At 45.0% G+C, this 22,557-nt stretch overlaps 3 protein-coding genes across 3 annotated transcripts; all 3 read right to left on the reverse strand.

Annotated features, from left to right (window-relative positions):
• Positions 1 to 1,732: 1,732 nt before the first annotated feature.
• PtA15_11A163 (uncharacterized protein) lies at positions 1,733 to 4,433 on the reverse strand (the record flags this gene model as incomplete). The annotated part of the gene is made up of 11 exons (XM_053161043.1): positions 1,733 to 1,865; positions 1,940 to 2,340; positions 2,419 to 2,426; positions 2,511 to 2,658; positions 2,741 to 2,865; positions 2,943 to 3,032; positions 3,107 to 3,305; positions 3,399 to 3,770; positions 3,850 to 3,962; positions 4,052 to 4,335; positions 4,423 to 4,433. The coding sequence occupies 11 exons, from the start codon at positions 4,431 to 4,433 to the stop codon at positions 1,733 to 1,735; spliced, it is 1,884 nt and encodes a 627-aa protein (XP_053025029.1).
• Positions 4,434 to 12,085: 7,652 nt separating this feature from the next.
• On the reverse strand, positions 12,086 to 13,810 carry PtA15_11A164 (uncharacterized protein; the record flags this gene model as incomplete). Its single annotated transcript, XM_053161044.1, has 1 exon — positions 12,086 to 13,810. One exon carries the CDS (start codon positions 13,808 to 13,810, stop codon positions 12,086 to 12,088), a length of 1,725 nt encoding a protein of 574 aa, XP_053025030.1.
• A 4,928-nt stretch (positions 13,811 to 18,738) lies between these two features.
• Positions 18,739 to 20,037, reverse strand: PtA15_11A165 (uncharacterized protein; the record flags this gene model as incomplete). The annotated part of the gene is made up of 3 exons (XM_053161045.1): positions 18,739 to 19,320; positions 19,546 to 19,781; positions 19,884 to 20,037. The coding sequence occupies 3 exons, from the start codon at positions 20,035 to 20,037 to the stop codon at positions 18,739 to 18,741; spliced, it is 972 nt and encodes a 323-aa protein (XP_053025031.1).
• Between the last annotated feature and the right edge of the window lie 2,520 nt (positions 20,038 to 22,557).

The following is a 22,557-nucleotide window of genomic DNA, read 5'->3' on the forward strand; positions in this document are numbered from 1 at the left end:
AAAAGTTCTCAAACTTTTAAATACATATTTAATATGATTCACTAAATTATTTGGATTTTTTGGCCTGTGGGAATATGAATTCCAGGTCCCCAAATGGCTGTACTTGTTTTATTTATTGGTGGGATTTTTAAGCATACAAGGAAGCTTCAAAAAACTCCAAATAAATTCACAGAGGACAATAATAAGCTCTTCTATTGATTGGTCAAAAAATAATTTGAAAAAGTTGCGCCCTTCACGCGCAGTGCGCGAAGTGTTTGCAAACTTCGCGCACTGCACAGTGCGCGAAGAGCTTTTTGCAGTGCGCGAAGTAAGTCCGAATAAAAAACTCATTTCATTAAAAATGGAGGATCCAATTTCCAAATCTCAGAACAGAAAAGAAAACATTTACCACTCAAATCAAACAGGTTAATTGGCAAAGCATCTGGGTTGAATGGTTGGATTGATGCAAAGCTTAAATCCCTTTCAAGTGCAATCTCTTCTGTTTTATCTGTTGTTTTATCAGTACCCTCCAATAATATGCCATTAGAAGCACTTATTTGGGGGTGATTGGCTACATATATTTCATACAAAACCACAAGTATTTAGTGGATCCTTAAATCAAAGACCTTGAGTAGAACTAATATGTAAAGTACATATATAACTCACATTCTTGGGTTATACCATGAGAGTCTGGGTTTGTGGTGGATGTTGGAAGCAAAAAACCAGAACTGCTATCTACATTATACAACTCCAATTCTTTTGTGGTTTCATCACATCCTTGTTTTTGGAATGTCAAAGTGGAGGTTTTCTCTTAGTATCAATTTATCACTCTTGAGAAAGAAAAATGCAGATATACCTATGTTTTTACCAGTGATTGCTTTCCAGGTCCTCATAAAAGGACTGGCCTCTACTCTTTGGAATTCAGCCAATAATCTTAAGTTCAATATTTGTATAGCTATATTTATCCACATGGTATGCATCTTTGAAACCTTGTGGCTCCAAAAATACAAATTCTATGTGAAAAGAAGAGGTGACTTGGATTGGCGCAGAATAGCAAGAGGGTTGAATATGAATATGTCTGGAGTCTTCAGGGAGTGCCTTTCTGAAGGGGGTGATGTGATCAGGTTATATTTAAATCACTCAATTGATTACATTCTAACTTCTTTCATGTTTCTATATCTGTACAGTCAAATGACACACGCACACGTGGCAGTAAATCAGAAGAATGGAGGTGCTGTCAAAGAAACCACTGGTGAAGGGCACCGCTCATAGTCAGTCCCACCATGCCTCGGCCCTGAATGCGATGCAAGCAGTTAGACTCTGCACAGCAAAGTCTAACTGCTTTGTCTTATACTATTACTTGCTGCGGAATACCCTCTTCAAACATGTAAGCTGTGGTGATTTGTACTGTTGTCATGACCAGTTTGAGCATGTCCATGACGTGTGCAGAGTTGGGCGCCTCCAACATGAATCAGGAGATGTCAGATTTTGACAAGCACATCTTGCGAATGGCTACGGTGTGCCAATCTGTTTCAATGGTCCTGGGGTCTGATCCTTGTAGACAATGTGTACAAGCGCATCCGCCGGCAGCCGAAGGTTTATGGTTTGCGTCGGCGAACGAATTCAATTTGGCTCTAAAGATCAAATGTTAAGGGGATGACACATACAAACCAAGCATTACTCTTGGGGGTAAAATTTGCTCCGAGTTGATTATTCATTTGACATATGATGGGATGATTGATCATGAAATTGCTCAGAACTTGGGTTCAAAAGCTGCAAAAGCTTTTTGAAATGTCCGACAATCCTGTTTTTCCTCATGCTCACTTCTTTCACAGGTCTTCCAATTAGCCCGATCGGGTGTGCCCAGAAGGTTAGCCAGAGTCATTCTATTCCCAAGTCAATTGAAGCAACAAACTCAGCCATAACGATGAACGAACGAGCGGATAAACAGGCGACTTACCGGCCAAATTGTAGGTTGAATTTCTCATCGGGCTTCATCAAATGAACCAATCCTTTTCCGTCAGGCAAGCCGACTCGAAAGTAACTAATAGCTTCCTTCATTTCGTCTTTCATTTCTTTCAACGCCGCTTCATCGACCAGCTGGATCCCTTGTTTCTTACCCTCTTCGACGAAGATTGTCTCCACTTGATCCGCGAGATCGTTGGGTACCGGGCATATTTGGAGATGCGCATGGCCCGCTCTGGCACCCCGACCCGAAAGCTTGGCCACTTCAAAACTGACCATACTTGCTGAGTAGGCTTCAAAACATCGCTTCAGGGCCGATTTGTAGTGCTCCATTTCCGCCACTATTGGGATCGCCAATTCTGAGGGAAGCGCGAGAAGGCTTGGGTAATGCGCAATCTAACCAAAAAATACCCGATAGAATGGATCTGTATCGGCGTGTGTCTTGTGATACTCGAGGAATTTCAAATCACTCACCGGTATTACTACACAGATGTTAGAGCAAGTAGATTGTCGGCGTGAGTGATCTATTAATGAAAAAATGACTTAAGTGTATCTAGGAGACACACACAAAACGTGTCCACCGCCGGGTACAGGACAATTGCTGGTCGTATCGGGTAGCTGTCCCTTGGGTAAGGTGAGGTAAGTTTCCGACCCAATCGATGCGATTAGATGTTTAGCGACTTGTGGATTAGAGAGGCAAAACCAGCACGAATCCTATGGGGAAAAAATTACATCCATGCATTTTTGGTAAGTGCCAGGAACCAGTAATGCATATTTTAAATCCGAAACGACTCACAGGGCCTATTTCCTTGGGTTTAAAAGCGTCCTTGGAAGGACCATTCCGCTGAGCCGCATCAGGGCAATCTTGTATCAAATGACCCGGTGTGTTACATATCCGACAAATGTAACCCTCCTTGGGTTCTGTGTAGGGAATCAAAAGCGTTAAAATCTCTTCATCAGCCATTGTCAAGTTCTGAGTTCATGGAATGGAAACCTACGTCGCGGTTTTTCAACTTTTTCGGGGCAGTCTTGAATCCAATGTCCCGAAGTCTGACAGATCTTACAAACATAATTCGGAGGGGGTGCGCCTGTAGCATAGCGAATGAACATCAAAACCCGAAACCAGTGAGTGCAGTGAATATTCAAGAGCCATATCACCCACCCGTCCGACTTTTCTTCTTGTTGGGCTCCATCTCACCGAACCGAAAGTTGGGCCCAGAATCCAGTCCGTCCTCTCCGAAAGCAGGTAGTGCCCGCTTTTGGTTTGGACGGGCCGTTATGGAGTAAGGGCAAGGAGTTGCATTAAGAGGTTTCGCGGGTTTCGTCTCGGAGATCGATACTATATTGAACGCATAGAACCACTATCCGTATACCGTGGATTGGCGCGGGTGTGTAGAAAAGAATTCTGTTAACATTCACAGGAGTGCGGGGGCGGGCCCAAGAACATTTCTCACCCTCTCCTTGGCCCCATTCCCGAACTGACCCAGATTTACGTAACGGGTGACGCTAGGATAATCGTTGGTAGGAGCTTTAACGGTGGCCGGAGGAGGATCCCAAAGCCACGGTTCGCGTTCCCAAAATTCGGCCACAGCGCCCCCCGAGAAGTGATATCGAGGTTGAGCAGCTCGCAGGACTTCTGTGATGGGAGGGCATCCCCAGGCTGGTGCATTGTAATCCTTGGGGGCTAAGTTTGAATTGACCGTCAATAGTTGCGGCAGTGAGTGTGTCAGTAGTATATCAATGCCAAGATGGTCGGGGGTAGAAGTTGGCTTTATTTTTGACAAAAATTTGGACAGTTGTCCCGAGTTGATGTAGTTGGTACTCGACTGGCAAAATGAATGAAAAAGGTCAATCCACAGGATCAAAATCCCACAAGTAACGAATAAAAAAGTTTTGTGGACTGACTTGAGTGTCTAGATCTTCTGAGGGACAATTATAATTGGTTGGGTCGTAAACTCCTCCAAAGTTTGCTATGCGTAAATTTGCCACGGTTGACAAGGTGAGGATACTATTTGGAGCTGTTTTTCGAAGAGAAAAAAAATACGAGATGGGATATAAATTCTCCGTGAGGCATCTCAGTGAATTCTTGAGTTGGTGTTGGACAAACCCAATATTTCGAGGTTTGGGCAAACCAGGCCATCCTTTTTTTCCAAGAGTCCTTGAACCGCGTCGGGCAACTTCAGCGAACCAAGCATCGCGAAAGTCCTGACAGGAACCGAAACTTTGTGGGCCAACAGATCATCGAGTTCCTCCTGCTCCTCGTTGTTTTCGGGAATCTTGAAGAGGTCAGAGACACAGATAATCAGGTCGAACGGTCCGTTTTTCTTGTTGATGGTCGTCAGCTTGGCGAATAGAGCTTTGAATCGACCTGGATTGGGCTTGATGACTAGACTTTTGAGAACGGACGGGTCAGTACATTGCTGTAAAGTGGGATAGGGCAGTTTGGCAAATTCGCCCGCAGTAAACTTCAGCACTCACATCTTGGCCATCTTGTCCTGGTACAAACTAAATAAATATCTGTCTGCCCGTCGATCACGCTCCTGCCAGAAAATGCTTCGAGACCCGCCCTTCGCGCAGGGGGCGCTCCGCGCGGGGTCTCCCGCACCCTCCGCTCGAGGGGCTTAAGTTTTGCTCGCGGCCGATCACCAACATGAAGACTTGACCTCATTCTCAGACTCCCAGAATATTTTATCTGGTTGCGTTGGTATGTATGATATTCTATCAGTTGCTGATGTGGAGCAGTTAATAGCGGGATTCAAAGTAGACCTGCGCATGCCACTTGCAAGGCAAGGCAAGCCGGCGTTCAACTTAAATGTTGAATGTCGGCTTGCAGTCTCCCAAAACTGGGTTATGCAAAGTGACCTGCATGCACGCGCGGGTCTACTTTGAAACCCCCTAATATACAACCATGCAAAATTCATAGACATACTGAGAGGATGAATTCCTGTGAATTCACATGTGAAAACTCACGACGGCATAAGTAAGAAAACATGGCTGGAAGCCAAACAGCAGATGCACACGTGATTTTCAGCATATGGACTTTTGTATTTGTCTTTGACTTGGTTTTTTGACAGTATTGCTCATGCCAAAACACATTTTGAGTTTGTAAGGCCAGGTTGGGTTCTAACTTAACTAAGTCCCTCTCTATGTGGAGGGGGGACGCTATCCCGCAGGGACCCTCCAAAGGAGGGACTTGTGCACTATGTCAAACTCGTGGCCTGTGAGAATTTCAAAAATGCTGTTTTTTGATGTTTTGTAGCAGCACCAATTCTCATTGGGTGATTAGGTGTTGGGGGAACAAAAGATGCAGAAGACCATGGAGAATCTTCCTACATATTTTTCAAATTTTTTGAAGCCTTGAGTGGCACTCAAATTAATTTTTTATGACCACCATCATGTCTACTTCATCCTTCATTACACATCTTGCACTGTACAGGATCCAAAACTAACAATATTACAAAGGGTATTGCAGCTCAAAGAAAAGGGGTGGGGGGAGATGAAAATAGTACATAGATGGGGACAGCTTGGGTGGTCCCAGAAATGAAAACTAGAAGGAATTTGGTCCAGAGACCCATGTGCTATGTTGATTATAAAAAAGTGCCCACCAAAAGTTGAAATTCTCTCAGGCCGCGGGGTAGACATAGCGCGTAAGTCCCTCCTTTGGAGGTCGCTTCCCTCCCCCAAGGAGGGAAATTAACCAAGTTAGGGTTGTTTTAGTAATCTCAACAGGTTTCATCAGGTCCCAGAAAATGTGCTGGAGTAGAAATAATTGGACCAGTCACCAGGGGAGATCTGTTCCCACTCTCCAGGGAGTGCCACACATGAATTGTTTTCTGTAACTGTGCTGGAGGCATTTGGTGAACATAGTGTTAGGAAACAATGATCAATTCTTGAAATCATGTGGAACTGATATGGAACTCACCTAACACTCATGCGTATATTGCTTGGAACTGATCAACTGGAAATCAACTGGAACTCAGTTGGAACTGTAAAGATGCAATGGCTGCAATCAAAGTACAAGTTAAATTTAAATTTTTGGCAATTTATATCATTTATTGGGTTTCAGTGAACATTAATCTGTTTAAAATGGATTATTATATGATATACTATTCCAAAATCACTCTGACATCTTTAGATCAAAATTAAACACAACTGTTGTTGAATCCTAATTCCAAATTTAATAATTGAAATTAAATTGACATGGGCTTATAGATACACCCCCATGAAATAAGTTGTGCGCCCCACACACCAGCATGCACACCTCATTTTGTTGTGTGCACTCCATGTATTCCTTATTTGAGCAATTCATGGTTTGCATCCATTGGTTTGAGGTGTGAAGGCCTGTGTGTGCCTTCATTTGAGGAGTGTGCAGTGCAGAACCCCTGGTTGACCATATCAGGCATCCAGGATGGGGATTAAATGTTTTTGTCCGTCCCTTCCATCTGTCTAACATAGTCTACAGACATGTAGGCTCAAGGCAACTGTACGCTGGAGGATTGAGATGTCCTTGTGTGCTATGTACACCACCACAGCATTCATCTGAGCTCTGGCTCTCATTCATTCAGATGGTACAGTCTCAACGGCTGAGAGGAATAAATATGAAGCTTGAAATGGTGCAGTAAGTATATTTAAATGGGTGGGAGTATTCCTCCCAAGTGTCAAGACTTAATTTTCTTGATGACTTGGGAATATCTTCTGTCCTCAAGATTGTGCAGTATCAATGACGGAGTGCAGTTCCTCCGGTACTCAAGAATTTGCAGCCTTAATTTCCAGAAGGAATACTCCCGGCCCTCAAGAAGGTACAGTCTTGATGGCAAAGAGGATTCCTCCCAGAGGTCAAGACTGTATTGTCTGTATGACTGAGATGCATCCTCTCAGCCATCAAGACTGTGCATTCTTGAAGGCCAAGAGGAATACCTCTGCTTGTCAAGAATGTGCATGTTGATCTCTGGAATGAATCCTCCCAGATTTTGCTGCATAGAGTATTCCTCTCAGCCATTGGGGCTTTGCCGTCTTGATGAACCAAAGAAATCCCTCCAGCCGTTGAGAAGTTGAGGTTTTGATGGCTGAGAGAATTCATCTCAGCTGTTGAGACTGTACATTTTTGGTGACTGAGAGGATACCTCTCAGTCACTGAGACAATACCTCTCAGTCACTGAGACAATAAAGTCTTGACCACCGGGAGGAATTAATTCTCTTGGCCATTGATACTGTACCATCTCTGGGACAAGGATGAATTCACGCCGGACAATAAAGAACAACTTATTGATTGAATCTACCGGTTCAATCATTGCCCATCCGCTGGCATGTACCTGCCGGCCAGCAGGGTTACCCGCCAGCAGATAGCAGGTACCCGCAATCGGTTCTTAACTTTGTTTTGCCCAGCTCCAGCTGGTACCCGTTTTCCAACTCTATGCTGATATTACCATGTACGCGCGTACATTTGGGTGACAAGCAGGTGCGGGTCCGGATTCCGGGATTCTGGGTAAAATCTAATGGATACCGGGTATTTGAAGTTTGAACCCACACCCGCCCACACCTGCCCCCGGATTCCTTTGGGTTGTCAACCTTGTCCAACTCCAGCCAACCTCGGCGACCAGAAGAGAATCCTTGTGGTTTCAGAGGCTGTGTAGACTCTGAAACCTGAAGAGTTTCTTCTGGTCTCCAAGGCGGTATCACCTCTACGACCAGAGTGGATTCCTTCTTTTTGCCGAGGTTGTATCACCTCTGCGACCAGAAAGGATTCCTTTGGGTCCTCCGGGCTGTACAACCTTGGAAACCAGAAGGATACCCTCTTGTTTGCAGGGGTTAAAAACCCTTGGCCACAAGAAGGAAGCCTTCCTGGTCATTGATGACATTCATTGTTCCCAACCAGAAGGAATACCTTCTGCGCGAAGAGGCTTTTATTTACTCTCTGACCAGAAGAAACCCTTCTGGTCAAAGAGATTATAAAGCCACATCAACCAGAAGGGATTCCTTCTGGTTTTCAAGGTGAATGACAAGATGCGGGTACCCGCGGGTATCTGCGCGGGTACCTTCCTAGGCCGCCAGGTACCCCCCAACAGGTGCGGGTGTAGGTGCGGTTATTGGGATTCAGAACTTCATCCAAAAGAGGTGGCGGGTAGCTGCACCCGCGCAGGTATGCGGGTGGAAAGTGGCCAGCTCCAGTACCCAACACCTCTTGCCGGCTACCTATCAATCAATTGGCTCAAGCCTGCATTGATATATTCTACTTGATAATATTGGGATGCAGAGTTTTCTGCATTTCATATCAAAAGCTCTGCAAAAGAAATAAAGCTTGTTTCTATGTTTTTTTGCTGGTATGTTTGAGCCTGAGGGAAAATATTAGCAAATTGGGGAAATATATTTTGTACAGGAAAAGTGAATTTGGAAATTATTAGCCTGTTTTGCTACATTTCAACATAAATTCAACATGATTTATTGACAAGTTTGCATTTAACAAAATCTGATTTCATTGAAATTTTGAAATTGAGTTCCCCTTAAATCATGAGAAGTTTTTAGAAAACATTGCATTGACTCCTGAATCACTTTCAACAAAATTACCAAAAGCTTGTGATTTGTTTCTGACACAAATTCAGAATCATTTCCTAATGTACATCTGACTGACATCCAACCAAAACTCACATAAAATTCAGCTCTGGCACTCTCTGGAGAGTGGGAACATATCTCCCCTGGTGAGTGATTGGTGAAACATACCTTGACGTCAAGCCTTTTGATGGCCCCTTGTAGCCATTTTCTCTCCTTTTCCCAGTCTTTCACCCAAGGATACCTTGCAAATGGCGCATGATGCCCATCACTGCTGCTACACAACTCCAAGTAGCCCATGAAAAATTGAAATTAAAAAACTGCTTGAGTGCCATTTCTGTGCCCCTCTCCAAAAACTGACCATACCCCGGGGTTCAGGGCATTCCATGAGGCTATCCCAAACACTCGGGGCATAGTTTTGGGTCCCAGCCAACCTGGCAGATGGTATGAGGTGCCAATTATAAACGCTTATTGAAATTTTATTCAAAAAAAAATCAAAATTCATTCAAAACTTTTTCTATCTAACTTTTTCTTATGTACTTTTTCAAAAATATCCCAAATGACCTCCTTGAGGTCATTTGGGACCAAAAATTTTAAAAAATTTGTTATCCAAACAGATTACAGGCGTACAGTGCATGTATTGGACACTGTACTGCACTACTCCAACAGTACAACTCAGCTACCATTCATTAAATGTGATGCAGTGTACATATTATACAACTCTGACAGCCCTCCAAATACTGGTTGGTGGCGCCAGCAGAACAACCACTGGTCGGCGGTGCCAGCAGAGCAACCACTGGTTGGTGGGGCCAGCAGAGCGACCACTGGTTGGTGGGGCCAGCAGAGCAACCACTGGTTGCTCTCTGGTGTCACTCTTGAGGGTGCAAGCTGAGCCCCTGTGTTGATTTGACAACAGTCCACCGCTGCCCCCGCAGCTCACACTGCACATGTATAACGTAGTTGAGGAACAGTTCAGCTTGCCCTCAGAGCACCCGGAGACCTCACAGAGGAGCAATCATGCCCGGATGGAGGGCTTCCGGTCCCATTGTTGGTTCATCAGTTTCCAAATAATCCCAAGGGAGAATCAAACACCCTTTGGGAGATGGGTTTGACCCTTGGTGCCATGGTCCTTGTGTTGGGGGGCATCTCATTACGTTGCCAAGCTGGGCATGGCACGGTGAGCAGAGCAGTGGTCCTAAATTTTGCTGGGTGGGTGGCGGGTTTATAATTCTTACTTTTTATCCAAGCTTTTTTGAAACATATTTGGGCCTGTATTTGCCACAAAAACTTAAGAGATCTGTTTCAATCAAGTTTGGAAAAAATTACAATAAAACTTCAATATGCGTTTATAATTGGGCCCTGAATGTTTTTACCAGCTTTGTCTTACAAAGAGTGGAAGATTTGGAAGGATACAGGAGAGGGGGCTGAGAAATTAAATTTTGTGTGTCGGATTCTCAGACTGCCAGGACCGCAGGGCAGCTGCAAGCAGCTGCAAGCAGCTGCGCAATTCTCAGTTTGAGAATTAGGCCTCCTTTGGGGGCTAGGTACTCCTTTGGTTCCTCTCAAATCAATCCATTTGTTGGCCCCACGGCCTACGTGAAGGTCTTGCCTGTTCTGGCGCTGGTCCTTCACTCCCAAACTTTCCCACAAATCATGTGTGACAAAAAGAAACAATCCCTTGGCCTGGTGGTATTACAATACACATATACTGGCCATTGACCGAGCGGCAAAAGTGTAAATATAGTTTTCCCACCAAGAGAGTCAAGACCGTGGCAAGTTGGTGAGACGTGTTGCTTTCAGCCTTGAAGTAAACCTGTTCATTGATTTGCTGATCAACAGAAACAGCCGCATCCAAGAGATTTGAACGTTAACAACAAAAGTGTAAATATAGTTTTCCCACCAAGAGAGTCGAGACCGTGGCAAGTTGGTGAGATGTGTTGCTTTCAGCCTTGAAGTAAATCTGTTCATTGATTTGCTGATCAACAGAAACAGCCGCATCTGAGAGATTAGGAAATCTTTCATTTAGCGTATCACCATGAAAAACCTGAGGGGACTAGGTGGTAGGTGATGTGAAGCTAACTACAGCCTTAACTCCAACCATACACTTATGGAAAAGTGGCAGAACCCCTTGATGATGACAAAGGGGCCATTGTCATTCAAGGGGAGTAATGCCGGAGTACCACTGGAATTCCAGCATATTTTACTGAATGTCACCTGACACCTATTCACATCAATTTTTTCATGGTGTATCATTTGTGATATGAGATTCTTAGCAACTTGATGTGATAAAAATAGGAGATGGGGGTGTGCGCAGCGGGCTTTATCTGCGCACACCTTATATATCCTATTTTGATTACACCCCATGGCTAAGAATTTCATAGCAAGCCTAATATGCTACATTGAAAGTTTCATGAAATTTTTAGACTGTTTGGGTATGTAACAAAAAAGATATAAGGTTGGAGGTCATTTTCCTACTAAGCCCTCCGGGCACCCCTTATATGTCATTCTACAATGGCACAGTATTTCTAATAATTTGATAGCACAAGATATATGCATCATGGAAAGATTCCTGAAATTTTTGGACTGTTTGGGTGTGTAACAAAAAAGTTATGTGGTTGGCGGTCATTTTCCTACTAAGCCCTACATGCACCCTTTACAATTACATCTCATGTTCTGATGACACACTATTGCTAAGAAATTCAGGGGGTACAATTTATGCATAAATCTCTGTGATCTCAAATTTTTATGTCTCTAGTACATGGAACAAAAAAGTTTTACATATTAAAAATAATAAAAAATAATACAAAAAATTAGCATGACAACTCCCAAAAAAAAATTTGTTTTGGGTCAACGACTCCCAAAAAACCCGTACCCAAAACAAGGGTCTAGGTTGACGTTGAGCGCTGGTTGAAAAATAGTTGCGCGGACGTGTGGGAGTCGTTTTCCCAAAAGTTGGGAGTCGTTTTTCCAAGACCCTTTAATGTATCTTGGAAGTTTTTCCATCAAATATCTCCAAATACTCAAATATTCAACAAATCAGTATTCAAGGGGCCCAAAAAACGTGTTGGATACCACCATGCTATGCCCTGCCTGCCACAGCCGTTGGGACTACTGGTTTGATCCATGCGGCAGGACAAGCCTCTAGACCAGAGCATTGGTATGGTTAGACTGGCCTTCCCAAGAGAAAGGGTCATCTGGTGTTGAATCCAGACAGACAGACAGTCACAGACGTCAAAAGTGGCTGGGCTTGCTTAGGTATCATATAGGAAGTGAAAACAATGGATGGAAGCAAGGAAAAAAACTGCATAGATATAGCAACACTGCCAGCATATTTGGCTAGGATGAAGTCATCCTAGTTTAACTGGGATGCGCTCAACCAATCTTAAATGGGTTGATCTTAACCAATGAAATATAAAACCAAGGGGGGTTCCTTGGATTTATATTTCATCAGTTGAGATCAACCAAATTTAAATTGGTTGAGTGCATCCAAGTTTAACTGGGATAACCTCAGCCCAGCTAATTATGCAGGCAGTGCAAAGAGAATATGAGTTTTGGCATTTTTTGAGCAGAATTCAGGTTGAGAAGAAACTGGAGGTTAGTAAAGATCAGGAGAATAAACCTCAGGTGAAGCTCTCTTTACATAATCTGTTGTATGCTTGGAAGACTTTTGATGAAGGGATAAGATATTTGGATGAGTGTCTAAAAGTTCTTGCAAGGCAATAATAAGCTTTGGGGTGAGGAAGGGGAAAGATGTAAGACCATAAAACGCTAAAGACGCCCGGTTTTTTGAATCTTGTTTTGAAAGCTTATCGTTTACAGGTATTGGCTGAGGTTTTGGTGGCAAACTTTCTTTTCCCTCTGGAACTTTGGCTATTGGCTGAGGTTTTGGCAGCAAACGTTTTTTTCCCTCCGGAACTTTGGGTTTCAACGAGTCTCGGAGACTGAAGTAAAGGACGAGATATGGGTTTGCTTTTTTGACTTTGATTTGTGCACAAGTGGGGGTCCAATGGTCAGACTCGGTGGCTAGATTTTTGGTTTGCTTTTGATTCTTGACCTGGATGCCACAAAGTGTGATCTGGCTTTCATTTGGGGCGTCATCTTGCTTGGATTGCAGATATACTGGAAAAAGTTGATCAAATCCATGCTGATTTGGTTTACACTGGACTGCCATCCCGCGGTACAATTGTCTTAGCAAGTCAGCCGAGTTTGGTGTATACTGGATGGAAATAAAATGATTCCAAAAAACTCGTCCTTCGCTCAAGAGTTGCTTTTTCTTTGAAGGAGTTATTGAACCAAGGTTTAAGTTTTCTTCACTCAAACCGGTTAAGGTCACTAAAAAATCTGCCAACCGAACCGAATGCCCAAATGGCATGGTGATGTTCTTTGCCGCAGTTTCTGAGTCTTGGTTTTGCTGGGTAGTCTTCATCGTTTCTTGCATAGCCCGCATTAAGATAATTCGGCTAACGATTTCGCCAATATCTCCCGTGGCAATATGACCTTGGAGATGAGAAAAGGCGAGGATTTGAATGCATCGGATCAGCTTGTCTTCATCAGAGGCTAAATATTGATTGGCCACCGAGGAATACGTAAACTGAGATGGATATTCGCTTATAAGCATGTCGTGCGACAGGTTGATATACATGCATTGGGCTGCATGACTTGAAACTAGGTCGGAATTCAACGCTACCGCAGCATAAAGGTTTGGCTGTATAGTGGAGCCAAGTAAGGCCATTGCTTGTCGATCTGTCAGGGAGCTGGCGGGATGCGATAAGTCATCTACGAAGAGCAGCTTTTGGAGGGCGAAGTGTGATAAGGTGGACACGATTCCATCGACCGTTTGGTTCCTTTTCTTGGCATTCTTGACATAGCCGGCCCAGAAGGGAGAGCCGTAGCAAAGAAGGCGATCTGGTGATTCCAATTCCAGCCAAGTTGCGGGCGGAGCAGCTAGATTTACATCGAAGCTGGGAATTTGGTATATCGGTGGAAAGAGCTTCATTCGTTTGCCCATGCCAGGCCTGTGGCTGAGTTCCAGGTGTGCTGGAGGATTGAAGTTTGCAAGACGAGAGGTGGTATCGGTAAGGATCGAAAAGATCTGGCTTGATTCTGGTAAGTTCTTTATGACGTGACGGAAAAAACGAAAAAACGACGAGTCGGCTGTTGCACCCCTGTCGAGTAATCCCTTGGCTTCGTCAATCCCCAATATCAGTTTGAGATTGGGTTGCTTGATGAACTCGGTACTTGTCTTCATCTGGTTGATCGCGTTTTGAAGTGAGTCAGTGATGTCGCCCTTTTCAAACTGACCGTCTGACAAAGCCTTCATTTTGGTCTCTACATCGGTCCAAAACGGTGGGTCCTTCTTGACAGATTTTTTAGGGAAGCTATGATTAATCCATTCTTGCATTCTTTCCCCCCAAGTCCGAGTGTCTTGCTGAGCGGAAAAGAAATCGGCCACAGCATGCAAAATAGAAACAACAAGCTTCAGATATTGTATTCCCAAGTTTGAACTCTTGGGGTCAAGCAGCAATTGAGAAGCATATTCGGATCGCGGCGGCCATCCATCCGACTTGGCGGGGCGAATACAGATATATACAACGCATACACGCGTTGACAACTCCTTCAATAAGCGCGTTTTCCCACACATTGACGGGCCAATGAGTGTAGTGTACGGAGCCAAGTATTGGTCGGGTGACCAGTCCTGGGCATATTGTGCAAGAGTCGCAAGCGTTGGATCCAACAGATTTTCGGAATTGAGATATTCGTGATCAAATCCTTCGGCAACAATGGCAGCTTGCACGTTGGGGAGAGCTGTGGGCTGTTTTAATTCAACTTTGGCTAGAGTCAATTCGGCTTCGTCTTTCGATCAGCAGTTGATTGCTTTGACTCTGTTCTCATGAGTGATTTCGCATTCTAAAGAAGGTTTTGTGTGCTGGTGGAGGAAAGCCAGGCGGGAAAGCTCAATATGAGCGGGGCTATCATCTGCGATAGCGAGTTGAATCACCAATGAGTCGAGGTGGCATCGTCTGTTGAGAATACCGCACCACGTCCTAGTAAAATAGGTTTTGTCGGCTTTAAGATCACTCATAAGCTTGTCAAGGTCGTCGAGATAATCCTTCACATTTTTCACTTGGAAATTGTTAAGGTGAGAAATAAGTTAATAACTGGCTCAGAATAACCGAGTTAGGATCAGACATCAAGGAACATGTACATACATCCGGCAATATCGTAGAACGATTCATATGAGGCTTCCCGGTTGGAGAGCTGTGGATGAAGGTCTAGGAAACGGACCCGCTGAGCAGCTTTGGCTTTTTGATCTGGCGGCGAAGCAGGCGTTGATAGCTCCTGTTGCTCCATAGCGGTAATTAACTGATGGGGATAACATCAGACTTTGCCGGAGTGAATTTGTGAAGGTAGAAAAATTGGTACTTACTCAGTCGGTGATACGTAGTCTTTGCAAGAATTCAGACGACTACGATTTGAATGCGACCGTTCCAAGTAACTATGCCGACAAGCGTTTTGAGGAGTGTTTCGACCAGCGGGATGCAAGGGAGGAGGGTTGATGTGAAGGGGATGGCTACATAAATGTTAGTTCTTTCTCTCGATCTCTGTTGATCTTATTGACGCTTCGGTCCTCACTCGGATAAGGCCAAGGCCTTTTCTTTATCCTTGTTTTTATTAGCGTCGGCGAATTGGCGGAGAAGTGTTGCAAGGTTATCTGCTATAACGTTGTTCCATCATCAGCCTAGGATTATTTTGCCCTGCCTTACGACTTAGTATCTTACCGAGTTTATCTCCTGCTCTTCGAGCGGATTCGGTTTTACTTGTCTTTCTTCCTTCGACTTTGTCTGCAAGATATTTGGATAGTGTGTTGGCTCCTATCTATTCTTTAGTCATCGAGTTGAGTCGAACCTCTTCCTTTGGCGATGGTTGTGATTCTCTCGGATAAAGTTTTCTGGCTGGGATTCTTGTCTTTTACCGGGAGCGTAGCGGGAGGTGGGCCGAGACCATGGGGACCGACCAGCCCGGTCCTGTACGTGTCAAGCCCCTGCGCTCACGTAAGGAGACAAGCCACACCACGTGCTCCAGGGAGAAGGCGTAAGAAAACATGGGAACTTGGTAAGCCAAACAGCAGATGTACACGTGATTTTCAGTACATACATATTGTCTTTTGAAGAAATGTTGGAATTTTTCCAAATTTTCCGGTTTCGCTATGCATTTAACAGGACCCTGGAAAGCCCCTATGGAACACAGTAACCTAAATTCCAAGATTTTTGAAAAATTCATACATTTTTGGAGCCCATTCCTACACGTTTTGTGCATAGGTGCAGAGCTTTTTCCAAAATTCATACAAATTTTGTGTGTACGTTATTTTTGCCGCAGGCGTGAAGAAATACTCCCAGAAATACTTTTTTGAGTAGCCCCCAGAGGAGCAGTGACAAAGGTAAACAATGGAGGAAGACGATATTTTAAATTTCATATTCAAGTAGAAAACGGCATAGACTATCATCAACAACAGATTGTTACTCTTCATCTACTTTTTATTGCTTTTTTTGAGAGCTTTTATCTTCAAAAATTTGTTCTGCCAGTGTTCTAGAAAAGCAATTTGAGACATTGTAATAAGAAGAGAATGTAATCTCTGGGAGATGGATACACAATCCCCACCAGCATCCGTAATATTTAAGCCTATGGTGACTGGGAATAAATGGTGCAGATGTGCTACTTCAAGATGCACAAAAATCCCGGAACTCGGCAAGGAAGTGTAGAAACCAGCTGCAATTGGGATATGTGGTTGATACAGGAAGAGCTGGACCAATATAGGGGGGGGGGGGGGGGTGCAAAAAAAACCCTGGCATCATATCCTCATTCTCATACATTTTTGGTTACTGCCCCCCTTGTCCCCCAACAAACTTCATACAATTGGGGTGAGTACCTTATCCACCAAATTTCCCATTCATACATCTGGGGTGCGTATGTTTTTTGTTTTTTGACCAAAAAATCATACATTTTCGTTACTGTGTTCCATAGAGGCTTTCCAGGGTCCTCATTTAACTATAATTTATACTTCACACCAAACTTTAGGCAAACCTTGCCTTTAAACTTTTTTAAGCACACGTAGCCAGAAGATCCAAACAATCTGCCACCTAACTTTTGACAAACCTTGCTTTTATAGTTTTTCAAGCACATGCACCTGACATGTGCTTGTCAATTGCTGCCAAGAGCAGCAGTAATTTTGTGGATCCAGAGATTCCGGGACATGCTCACCGGTTTCCCCACTTGCCAGCTCCTTTCCCACCAGCCCTCAATCTGTCGCCCTCACCCCCGCCCCCTCATCCACAGCGATTTTGGTGCAGACAGATTCACCCCGCACCGGTTGCCCACATCCACACCCCCGTCGCAATCATCTCTGAATTTCCGCATCAATTAACCTCTCCATGGGCTTCCAATACTACGCTGCGGCAACAAAAGTGGCGGCCGTTCGCATGTTCAACCAAGATTACCCCAAAGACGAAATCCGGTCTGCCCTCGGAGAAAGCATTTTGGATCAATCTTTCACCGGATGGCTCTCCCTATACAAATCGACTCAGCGGGTTATCCGAGACGCAAAGGATTACGACCAATGGGGCGCTCCAATGGTACTCACCAACGAAGACCACACTTTCATCCTTGAGCTAGTTTGCGTGGAGCCTGGACTCTTCTTAGACGAGATTTAAGAGCGTGTGTACGACAAAACAGGCAACCTTCTAAGTGTTAGTGCTATCCACCAAAACCTTGTCAACAAGTTGGGGATAACTTTAAAGAAAGCAAACACAGTGAACATCAAGAAATGGCTATCATCCAAGTTTGGCTGGGTGGAAAAAATGGCATCGGTCCCCGCGGAATTCCTTGTATTCACAGGTCAGGAACTATCAATTAGCACCAACTGATGATCTTATGTTGGTTAGAACACTAACCTATTCCGCCCATAGATGAATCAGGCATGTGCTCAAGGGATCTTCTGAGAACGTTTGCTCGGTCTAAGCGAGGTACAGAAGCCAATCAATTGCTCATGGAACAGAACACCAACCGATACAGCCTCATACCAGGAATCAGCTATTACGGCGTTCTTGCCACCAGCGTAATGGAAGAAACGGTCAAGGGCAAACACTTTGAACACTTTCTGAAACACCGCCTGGTAAGTGTTTCATTCACCTATAGCAGAGTCGGACCGCTGTTGGAATCTGACAAGTGTTTGTTTAGCTCCCTCGCATGAATCGCTATCCAGGAATCAACTCGGTCCTTGTGATGGATAACGCTAAAATACACTGCACTCGGAAAGTTGCCCGATTGTGCCGTGAGGCTGGAATTGTATTGGTATACCTTCCCCCCTACTGTCCCGAGCTCAATCCAATTGAGCTTGCATTCTCTCAAATCAAATCACATCTTCGCCGATCTCAGGCGTTAATCCACTCCCCTAATCCTATCTGGGCTATCCACCGGGCCCTTCACCGCATTGTAACCCCGGCCTTATGCCGGGGTTTATTTAGCCATTGTAATTATGATTGTCCTGAAGCCGACTGGCCGGCCCCCCTCCCCACGTCAGAGTGACTGGTTTGTTTGGTTGTCGCAATTTGCCAATGTTATTTTTTTTTGTACTCTGCTTGCTCAATTATCCAGCCCCAATACCAAATACCGGGGTGCCTCCAAAAAGTCACATTAATAATTGTACGGCGCGGAAATGACCTGTTAGATTTAAAAGTTCAGACTGAGAAAGTGGCCAACCAGCGCATTGTCAAGACAAGAGAGGAGAGATCAGAAACCTTTTTTTGACAGAAGACAAGACAAAACAACACATTCATTTTTTGGCACTTGGTGTTGGAAATCCTTAACACAAAGTGAAGTGAGATTTTAGATAGACAGGCAGAGAGGAAACAATCGACCCCAGAGACTGGCAGAGAGGAAACATTCGACCACAGACAGACAACACGGGAAAGAGACAGGCACGCAGACGCACAAACCACAAAGAGACAGGGACCCAGACACACCGGCAAGACAAAGACACACAGACAGAGCTGAGACTACCAACTGAAATTTAAGAAAACAATACGCTTCATTTTTTTTCTCATCAGACGCGCCCAAACCCGTAGTGATTTGCATTTTCTTGACTCCCTGCATCAGCTGACAGGAGGTGCCCAATGGGAATCCAAGTCTGGTGAGTTTGCGTTCCAAGGATTTAGAGAAGAAAGACCAATGAACGATCCCGTGGATCATCAATCAGGCACGGGTCAACTGATTGTCCTTGTATATGAGTGCCAAGCAGAGGTAAGTCTCCAGATCTTCATTGTTGTCCACATTACACAAAGCAACGCAGTTGGTTGAAGTCGATGCTTCCCCACCAGTGAGATGCCCTTCTTTTTTAGTCCCTGGCTTCTGACTCTCAACAAGGTGTCGGTGTAAGTTGGATACCCCGGTGGTCAGGAGTCTCCTGGTACCAATTGGGAAACCCATTTCCCTTAGTTCGGCTTTGCTTGCCAATAGAAAAAATGTCCATTTGACGATACCATTCAGGAGCAATCGCGCGCGGGTTATCTCGTCCGATTCAGGCAAATGCGCCACTTTTAGGTAAAGTGCCATGTCGATCTGGGTGGATGTGGCGGAAACCGGGTCTTTAGGCATGTGTCGGAGCGGGGTGACGGCACCATAGAGCCCGGTTGTGGGGTCTAAGACTTCGATGTCCTTGAAGTGGTCTTCTTGATTATGCTTGGCGGGCAAACGTGAGCCCTTTGCCTTCGTTGGGATGGTTGGGATGTCTGGCAAGCTATACTTCCTCTTCCTCGTGGCATTTGTGGGAGTTTGCTTGAATAATATCAAAAGGGAATGAGCAATGGTTCCACAATTGCTTCGAGATTTCTTGACTTACATGTACTGCCCTGCCAACGAATGCCTCTGGGGGTCTGTCATCATGATGCTTTCAATGTGCAACAGCTATTTGATTTAAATATAGGAAGTTGGACATATTCACTTATTCACAGGGATAAGCACACAAGATTCCCGGGGATGTTTGTTCACAAGGTGGCTTACATTTAGCGGCTCTTGCATCACCAGCCGAATCCCAACCCTGCTGGGATACGCGTCATAAGCGTTCGTGGCAAAGCCAAGGAAGTCGAGTTGGCCTTGGATCTGAAACCCGTTGGGTAAGTGGTATTTCATATTGTTATTGATCACCCCATACCAAGCAATCTTTTTAGCCTCGTTGATATTGCCGAAGTATCGGACCAAGAAGGGCTTGCGGGCAACAATTCGATTGATCACCTCGGCTTGGCAGTAAGCCCAAGTCATTGAATTAATGTCAACAGTCCACCTATCAGAGCAGCCACCCGGCGTGATTTTCCTCCATTCCAGAGGGACACTCAAAGAACCTGGGGGTGGTGGCGCGGGGCGCACTTGAACAAACAGTTGGTAGTCAATATGGACAACAGCTTCTCGGGGAGGACGCGCGATGACTTCTTCAGGCATAGTCTTGGGGCAGAGTACCTCCCCTGGGGAGTGATCCACTTCTTCGTCCATTGCCATTGAGTGATCTACTACTTCTTTGTCCATTGAATCTGCAATCAGGTCAGGTGGGGCGCGTCAAAACATTGGACTTCATAGTCAAATTATGGGCAACTTCGAGGTTGGCTACTCACAGTGGTATCTAAAAACTCGCGAATATGAAGCTTTAAAAGGGAGGGAGTAGGATATGGACAATTTACGGGGGGGGGGGGGGCGGGTGTAGATAGACAAATGATGGAAACCGTCTGGCCTCTTATAATGCACGGCTGGCGTAGATGGTCAGGGTAGGTCTTGAGGGCGGTGACGTTATGACGTTATGCCTGGTGAGGATGTGAGGATATGTCGTCCTCTTCTATCTCACTCACGCAAGGCAATGTCATTCCCAGGTTCCTCTTTCATATCATATGGTCATAATATGTGACCATCACCGAGAAGGATATATGATTTCAACATTATCATCATGTTAATGACGTCTAGAGATGGGCGCCACGCATCCGGGTACCCGCGCGTGTTTGGATACATGCCGGGGGTACTTCCTGGCAAGCGAGATTGTGGATACGACGCGTGACACCGGTTCCGTGAAAACCGCGTGGAATTCACTGCGCCCCACGTCGCCATCACCACCCCGTCGAAAATGGGTGGTGACAATGTGATATCCAGTCGGCTCCACCCTCCTGGGATCTCCTCGTGATAGAATCACAGTGGAGCTGACAACTGCACCCTCCTGGGATCTCCTTGTGATAGAATCACGGTGGAGCCGACAACTGTGTAAAACAGCGCATCCTCGTGGTTCCCACAGATGGGGAATCCACGGCCGTTGCTTGGATGCCCGGTGGAGCCGATGGGAACAATTCCATGGTGTTTGTGGGTTCCACGTTGAACCTTTTGAGCCGTGAGAGGCGAGACTTGTGTGTTTGTTCTCAAGTCCCTCTTAAGTCCCACAACAACCAGCAGCCCTCCCACTCAACGATCATGTGTCATCCTGCAGACCCAGCCACCATCACCACCCTGCTTTGACCAGATCAACCGATGGAAAGATATCGATCAGTATTGAATACAAACTGTTCGTCAGGGTCCAGAAAAACGGCCAATCTGAGTCAAAGATGATGCGGATGTCGTCAGGGATTCAAACAGCGCCCTCAGGAAGCGGGCCCGAACACCCAACTATCCTCCTCCACCAACACCAAGACCCCGCCGCTCAAAATAGTTGTTTCAAAGCTTTTATTTTCCACTTTTCTCCTTTCTATCCACTACTCCATGGAATGATAAACCAATGAATGAACACTTGTTTTTTCACTCTACACTGGCTCTTAGATTACTTGTGTCTCTATTTCAACTACTCAGTAATATATATATTTATATATATTGAACTAAAACTGCTAGTGAGTGTCCAATTGAGGTCAAATTTAAGCTGTGGCAGAGGCACTCTAAGCTGTGGCAAAGGCACTCTAAGCTGGGGAGGAGGCACTCTAAGCTGGGGAGGAGGCACTCTGAACTGATGTGGCAGATGGACTCCAAACATTGTTATTATAAGATTCACATCATATTTTCTCAAAAAAATCATATACTTTTTCATAAAAACACCTGTCAACTGTTTGGTTATCTTATTAGGCTACTCTGCTCCTATTTGATAATTATAGATCAAACAATAAGACTAACTCAGAAATCAACTACGCAGTCTTGATTGCTTACTGTATCAGGCATTGCATTCATTTCTTTTTCTGCAATTGTTTCAAATATTCACGTTGTTCTACCACTCTACCATGTAAAAATTCGTGTTTTGCCACCACTCTATCATATTCCTTCTTCACAGTGTTGATGGTCTTTTCTGTTGAGTTGTCTGTTAGTCTGCTACCATGATGTATCACCACAGTATGGAGGGCTGTTGGATTGACCCATGAGCACTACCAACCAACCACCCAGCTGGCAGCCACAAGCGTCTGTAGCCTAGTTGGTAAAGGCAGCACTCTAGTATGTGTCTCAGCATAGCTGAGGTCGTGAGTTTGACTCTCACCAGACACATCTTCATTTTACAGTCTCTACAGGTTATGAGCCCAGAGCTACCTGAGCGCTACTCGCTTACAATAGAGACTTGATGAATTTGTGAATGCTTACTTGTAAGACCACACAAACCCCTATAAGCCTACATCTAGATCACGGGTTCAATCCCTACACTGATCATCTTTCCTGGGTCTCATTCCCACTCTCTCTTGGGGTCAATCCCCACTTCCCATCATGTAGCAAGGGGGGGTGTTGAGTTGTCTGTTAGTCTGCTACCATGATGTATCACCACAGTATGGAGGGCTGTTGGATTGACCCATGAGCACTACAAACCAACCACCCAGCTGGCAGCCACAAGCGTCTGTAGCCTAGTTGGTAAAGGCAGCACTCTAGTATGTGTCTCAGCATAGCTGAGGTTGTGAGTTCGACTCTCACCAGACACATCTTCATTTTACAGTCTCTACATTTTTAAAAGCTCCCCCATCTTTGCACACTAGGGTGTGCTTAGCCATACAGTGTTGATATTTTTGCCGCCAGGCT

This window comes from Puccinia triticina, chromosome 11A (genome assembly GCF_026914185.1).
Source record: "Puccinia triticina chromosome 11A, complete sequence".
NCBI lineage: Eukaryota > Fungi > Basidiomycota > Pucciniomycetes > Pucciniales > Pucciniaceae > Puccinia > Puccinia triticina.